Source organism: Macrobrachium nipponense, chromosome 25 (genome assembly GCF_015104395.2).
Source record: "Macrobrachium nipponense isolate FS-2020 chromosome 25, ASM1510439v2, whole genome shotgun sequence".
Taxonomy (NCBI): Eukaryota; Metazoa; Arthropoda; class Malacostraca; order Decapoda; family Palaemonidae; genus Macrobrachium; species Macrobrachium nipponense.
The window spans coordinates 7,814,888-7,822,387 of NC_087214.1; the positions used below are offsets into that span (position 1 = coordinate 7,814,888).

Genomic DNA, 7,500 nt, shown 5'->3' on the forward strand with positions numbered 1-7,500 from the left:
GTCGTCCCTGTCAGAACGGGACTGCTCGTGGTAGAATCCCATGGCGTGGCCCACCTCATGAGCAACAGTCCCCAGCTGAAAAGTAAATGAGAGAGGACAGTAGCATTAGGGACCTGGGTAGGAGCAATTGTTGAAAGAGACGAATCAAATGATGGATTGGTGGTGGAGATAAAAGAAATACCAATAAGAATGTGAAAACGAAAGCCTAAGCACATTTTTTCAAAATCCAGCAACTTGAAGTAAAATTGTAATGTGTTCATTAATGACAAGAAGGCTCATCAAATTGTAAATGGTTTATCATGCAAGTTAAGGGTACTGGGTTGCATTTCTCTCTACTGGGTACTGAAGACTTACTCCAGTGCATCCATTTCCAATAGATAAATCTTGTGGTGTTGACTGCATTCCAACATATGACCAGCACCCAGTGCCGTTAATGAAGTTCAAGTAGGTGCTTGGAGTAGTACCATTGATTAGCTGGAATTCAATGCAAGTATGCTCCTCCCAGTGAGCCAGCCCTGCCCTTACCGCTGCTGTATTCACAGCTGCTGGAACAATACAGAAGAAAATATAGACCAAGAAATTATGCAATTGATTCATGTAAGCGGTTAGGAATAAATGTAATAGATGGTAGTAGAATGAGGCCAGAGCAAATCGCCAGAAGGGTAGGGCAAGGAAGGCAACAAGAACTTTGTAAAAGGTTTGGAAGAGAAGAGGAATGTCCAAGGAAACAAAAGATAGTCGTGTGAAGTTGTTGAGTCAACTCTCCTTTAGGGCAGTGAAGTTTGAATGCTAGCTGCAAAAGAAAGACAATAGCAAGAAGTGGTTGAGATGAATTAGGAATTATTTATTATATAATAATGTACTTATATACAAAAGAGATGGCAAAGTAATAAATGTAGCATATGAGAAGTTTTCAATCATAAAGCCAATGAAAGCAAATAGGTTGGTCTAAAGGGTGAAGAATTCAGAAGCCTTTCAATAGAGAAAGAGCATACCACCGAACTAACTCCGGGATGTAGAAAGGAAAGTGTGAAGGGAAATGGGGCAGGGGTAGAATGACTATGAAGTCAACTTGTGGATGGAGGGGAGTCTCGAATAAGCTTGTGGATATAGGAGGAGTTCATCGCAGGAATATGTCCCTGGAGCATATTACCGAAGTGTATATTCTCGTGCCGACATGGGGGCTGCTAGGCCAATCACAGCACGGAAAACCAGTGACGTAGAATGACGTAGTCTCCCTTTCTGCCAATCACCGGAGGAGGACGAATGATGTTGAAAAAGTTACACATATTTTGGGAAAATAAGTACGCAAACAATTATTCATTTCATCATCACATTTCTTGTAATCAACGGAATGGCTGCTCGCCCAACCACAGCCTGGAAAAACAGTGACATAGGAATGACATAATCTCCCTTTCTGCCAATCACAGCCTGGAAAAAAAGTGACGCAGAACTGTGTTCATTGATGACAAGAAGGCTCGCCGCTCGTCAAATTGTAATAGTTTATCATGCAAGTTAATTAAGGGCACTGGGTTGCATTTCTCTCTACTGGGTACTGAAGACTTACCCCAGTGCATCCATCTCCAATGGCTAAATTTTGTGGTGTTGACTGCATTCCAACATATGACCAGCACCCAGTGTCTTTAGTGAAGTTCAAGTATGTGTACTGAGTAGCCTACTGAAAATCTTGCATATGAATCTCAAAAGCCCACAACTAATTCTCAAAATCACGCACATAAACCTAATAATCTTGCACACAAATTTCAAAATCCTGCACACATTCCTTAAAATCCTGGATACCTATGATGTGTAAAATCTTGCACAGGCCAAATGAGAGATTTTTGGGTGACGTTCATTTAACAAAAATTGGTCGGAATGTCATGTACTATCATGCAATTACTCTGCTCCCTCTACTCCGATTTTCAGAATGAGCCAAAATTTGGCGTATAATATTTTTTCTTGGGGAAACTTCAAAATTTACCTCTTGACCATAAAGGATAAATGCCATTTTGAAAGCCGTTTGTTTCTGAACCCTTACGATATAGAGGTACATTCTGGCATAGTTGCCAGCTGTGAACAAATAAATGCCTTAACATATAGGGTTTTGGCCTGCCGACTAAAAATTGTTATTTGACCTATCTTTTTTTTTTATTAGAAAATTCTCATGTATAATGGTTTTGGGCCTTCCGACTAAAATTGTTATTTGACCTATCTTTTTTTTTATTAGAAAATTCTTATGTATAATGGTTTGATTGTGAGTGTTTTATTCCAAAGTATTGACTTTTACTATAATGGTGACCAACATCTGGAAAATGCTATTGGCCCATAGCCATTTTTTTTCAGGGAATGATAAAAGGTTTATAATATATTTAATATGACCATAGGGCCACAAGGCAGTAACATTAGTCTATCATGAACTTGACTAAGGTAAGAAGTTTTATTAGTCATATCTCTCATTTTCAAAATGGTTCAATGATATTTAGTAAACGGCTGCAAGTAACCACTGTGTATCAGCTCAGTTTTATTTTTTTTCAATAGTTCATGTCAGAATTATTTAGTGTAAAAAAGATGAAACATTTGTTTCAGTATGTTAACTCAGTAGTAGTACTACAAGCTACATTTACATGCCTGTATGTAACAGATATCAGTTAAACAACACTGGGAGGTCATGTTGTAAACGACTGCAAGTAACCACTGTGTATCAGCTCAGTTTTATTTTTTTTCAATAGTTCATGTCAGAATTATTTAGTGTAAAAAAGATGAAACATTTGTTTCAGTATGTTAACTCAGTAGTAGTACTACAAGCCACATTTACATGCCTGTATGTAACAGATATCAGTTAAACAACAATGGGAGGTCATGTTGCTCTTGTTTTACTGAAAAGCATTCGAGGTGGGCCAGACGACCCACATCAAGCTCACAGACATAAAACTGAAATTCATAATTAAATACAATAGAAATTCTAGTAAAGCTAGACAAAAAATATTGATTGATTCAAGTGACGGCAAACTAGCATCCTGAAGAGGGATATGTCAAAAGAACCAAGAAACTGAAGAAGGATGAGAATTCTACAACTAGAGACAATTTGAAAGAATCTTTCACTGTGCCATTTAATATGGAAGTTGGCCATATTCAAAGATGACTTGTGGGATTACATTGCATGGCAAATGTTTCTTGGACATTTTAAGGGTGCAGGAATACAGTGTGCAAACTCCTTGGAGCAATGACAGAAAATATTCGTATGAGAGAGATGGAGTAGGGGTACGGGGGGAGGGAGCGAGTAGGCAAGTGATCATTAATCAAGTTGACTGATTTGAATTCAACCGTCAAGAAAGGAAGCAGGCCCATATGTAGAGCACATTCTCTAGACATGAGAGCAGTATTCCAGGCAAGGGCAGACCAAATTATAAAGCTGAAATCTTCTTCTTCTTTGCCTTCAGCTTTTTCCATTTCTATATGGAGTCGGCGTTTCTAGTCAGCCTTCTCCATCTTCCTCTGTCCTGTACATCTTGTTCTCTTAAACCCTTTTCCTTCATGTCATTCAATAACTTATCTTTCCACCTGAACTTTGGCCTTCCCCTCCCTTTTCTGCCTCCACCTCCATGTTCATAACCCTCTTACATACGTGTTCATCTTCTCTTCTCATGACATGACCAATCCATAATCCATTTCAGTCTTCATTCCTGAGCTTTTTTGAAACCTCTAATACTTTGACTGTCCCCCTGATCATTTCATTCCGGATCTTATCTCTTTTTGTGACACCACATATCCACCTCAGCATTCTCATCTCGGCTACTTCCATTCCTCTTTCTTGTTCTTTATTGGTCAAGTCTCTGCCTCATAGAGCATGGCTGATCTAACTATGCTTTTATGAAAATTTCCTTTAACTTTTGCACTGATCCTCCTGTCGCAAAGTATCCCTGATGAGTTTCTCAATTTCATTCATGTACACTGAATTCTATTACTGACTTGTGCATAGCTGGGATGAAATGAAATTTAATTACTTCTCTCACGAAAGAGGAATGGGGAATCATCTAATCACATGCATACATGTATGCATGATGGTTTTCCAGCTTGCTGCATGCTGAGGCAAATTAGGGGAGCGTGACAAACTACATGAAGACATGATGCCCATGGATGGTTTATAGACTTAATAGGGCAGGCTTATGTGAGAGGCGGCACAGAACGTTCAACATAATACTTTGTGGCTTCGTGAGACAGCGAGAGATTAGCTTCCGCGCATATTGAAATAAATATGTTTAAGTGCAGACCAGAATGTTATACTGCCAAATGAAAATTCCTTCTTCTATTAAGCATTCGATTTATGTTTTTCTAATTGACCTACGTAAAGGCAGTTCGTGTCTAGGTAGAAAAAATAAATCACAATTCATATTGCTAGAGAGTGAATGATAGTCTTAAACATAGCCAAAGGGGTGATTACGACTAAATGGGTTTTGCAAAATACACAAAACTTTTTCAACATCATTCGTCCTCCTCCGATGATCGGCAGAAAGGGAGATGACGTCATTCTACATCACTTTTTCTGGGCTGTGATTGACTGAGCAGCCCCCATGTCGGCTAGGGCTTATACAGTTCGGGAATATGCATCCCGGGATGGAGGAGGATTGCTGCTAGATTAAGTCTTGTGATGGAGGAGATTAGTGTCGCTAGAGTAAGAACTGACATGATTTTGGTAAATTTTTCTGTATACATATGAAGATATTCCGAGTCATTTGCATAGACTTTAATTGCGTATTTTCATTTTCATTTTTTTTTTTTTTTTTTTGCTTTGTGCTTTGTTTAGCTTACTGATGATACCATATACCATGTTAGTAACAATATTTAAACTCTGGATTAACTGAAGGACAATTTTGTGGGTGGATTTCTCGTATTTCTTCTATCCTAAAGCAAGAGGAATCTGTACATTCACCATAATGCGCCCGTTAACCTTTCAGCCTTTCTAATCTCAATGCCCTTTCAGCACTGAATGACCTCATAGGTTTCAGAGCTTGGCCTTTAGCCTAAATTCTATTTTTCGCTCCATTCATCATAATGCATGTGGTCATTCACTCACTGCTTCCAAACTTGTAAGGCACAACTGGAGTTCCGTTTGGTCCATTTGGCCACCGCATGGAAGTGAATGGTATGGCCTTCCTCTCCAGCAATTGCCTTCTCTGCTCAGAAGACAGCAAGATGTCAGCTTCAAACAGCTCTTCGCCGTTGACATGAGAGGGGTTGACGTTCTCAAACCCTCCGATCTGTGAGGGTACGTTAACAAGAGACAGTTAACACAGTAAATCATTTCAAAGAGAATCAGGCAATGGATTAACCTTTGCCAAAGAAATGTAAACATGTAATAGGGCTTAGAAATAAAATCCTTACAATGATATAAATATTAATTTAGTCCCAACAGTACTAATAAAAGTGTATTTCTAACAATATATCAAGAAATACCTCTAGAAAAAAAAGGTTCTTATTTTATGCTCATTGAAAATAGCCGCCGTCATGTCTAATGCCCAAAGTGTCGACAACCAAATAGAAAGTCTATATTCTGTGTACTGGACTTACGTCTTCTTTTCGCAGGACGGGGACAGCGGTTGTGGTCTCTCTTGAAGGAGAAACAGCGGGTGGGTCTCCTTCCTGTGGAGGAAATTCTTTAGTGAAGAAGACATCTTAGAGATCTGGGACAAAAAAGATTTTCTGTGCAATTCTATTACAAAACCTAATCTGCAAGTCAGGAACATTTTAGACTTGTTCCATACAATACACGCTGCAAATTGATACCAGTAGTTGAAGTACTGAACATGCTGAGGAGACATACTATGGGGATGGAGGTTCAAGGAAGAAGAAGAAGAGGGAGACCAAGAAAGAGATGGAAGGACCGTGTGAGAAGAGATTTACATGAGAAGGGAATTGATGAGGCAGAAGCACACGATAGAAATAGATGGAAATGGCTCATCTGAAACGACGACCCTATATAAAAATGAGAACCAGGTGAGAAGAAGTCATACTTGCTATTTCCTTTAACTCCAGGCAACCTCTTCCGGAACTATGAGACCTTGCCATTAAAATCTGCCAGAAAACAGAGCTAAATGATATTGATATACTTCAGACCCTTAATTCTATCATTGTTGAAATGTTCCTCATGTCTGAGAAGCCGGCATTCTGCTTGGCAGGAAATCTTCCTTTATTGCTTTTATAGTACTTATAACATTGTCCTTTTGGGCTCCACGTCAGCTGGGAGCATATGCGTGTTTAGGAAATGCAGTATAGAAAATGTTAAGAGTGAACTATTACTGTATAAGAACTTGTTGCAGTGCAGCTGGGCGTTGAGTTCTGCTACAAAATGAAGCTATCTGGTATTAATGTGCTGAGTTCAGACATCTGCTCTATTACTGGCAGAATTTTCCTCCCTTTCTTAAAATAACTATATTTCTTATTTTGGAAGATTTCTTGTTTGACTCTTTTATGAAAATTCGTCTGTGAAATTTTCTAGCATAGACACCTAGTATTAACAATTCCAGGAATTCTTGGGAGAGAATAATAAACATCCACTTCAAGGAAATACTGAAATCTGGCAAAACAGAAAATTTGGAACCGGATATCACATGCCGACAAACACTAATGGCAGCATATGCTCCCAGCTGACGTGGAGCCCAAAAGGACAATGTTATAAGTACTATTAAAGCGATAAAGGAAGATTTCCTGCCAAGCAGAATGCCGGCTTCTCAGACATGAGGAACATTTCAACAATGATAGAATAAAGGGTCTGAAGTATATCAATATCAAAAAGCTCCGTTTTCTGGCAGATTTTAATGGCAAGGTCTTAATACATAGGATCTAACATATATATATCATATATATATATATATATATATACCTATATATAATATATATATATGTATGATATATATATTAGATATATTATATATACTTATATTATATTATATATATATATATATATATATCCATACACACACATATATATATATATATATATATATATATATATACATATATATATATATATATATATATATATATATATATATATGTATATATGTATATATATATATATATATATATATATATATATATATATATGTCATATCACATTATCGTGATTCATATACATACATCGAGCTACAAATGTGCTTTATATACATATATATATAGATATATATATAATATATATATATATATATATATATATATATATATATATATATTGTGATGAAGCGCCAAGTATCTGCTTACTACACTTACCAATCATTAAATGAGTACCTCACAGGTACTAAACGACTGAATACTCTAAAGGCAACAGTGATCCCTAAAACAACTTACCAAAATTGCTGAAAATCAGACTAAGTTCATTAAAATAGGTGTGAGGTAATCTTATGTGTAATTAAATTCATTAAAGGGCATCGCTCCATCAACAACTTTAAAAGTCTAAGTATTTCCCTGATTTCAGAAGTCTAAGCACTTCCCTGGTTCTAACTC

General features: G+C 37.3%; 1 protein-coding gene across 4 annotated transcripts in view; it reads right to left on the bottom strand.

Annotated features, from left to right (window-relative positions):
* The window catches only part of LOC135199273 (blastula protease 10-like), a 53,572-nt gene that overhangs the window by 22,750 nt on the left and 23,322 nt on the right, over positions 1 to 7,500 (bottom strand). For 3 of the 4 annotated variants that reach the window (XM_064227168.1, XM_064227167.1, XM_064227165.1), the window contains 4 exons: positions 5,569 to 5,640; positions 5,075 to 5,258; positions 355 to 545; positions 1 to 75 (listed from right to left, as the gene is read on the bottom strand). The exon at positions 1 to 75 is cut by the window's left edge and continues 120 nt beyond it. In XM_064227168.1, coding sequence (XP_064083238.1) covers positions 1 to 75; positions 355 to 545; positions 5,075 to 5,258; positions 5,569 to 5,640 — 522 coding nt within the window. The remainder of the gene's footprint in view (positions 76 to 354; positions 546 to 5,074; positions 5,259 to 5,568; positions 5,641 to 7,500) is intronic. The other variant, XM_064227166.1, reaches the window with a different exon arrangement.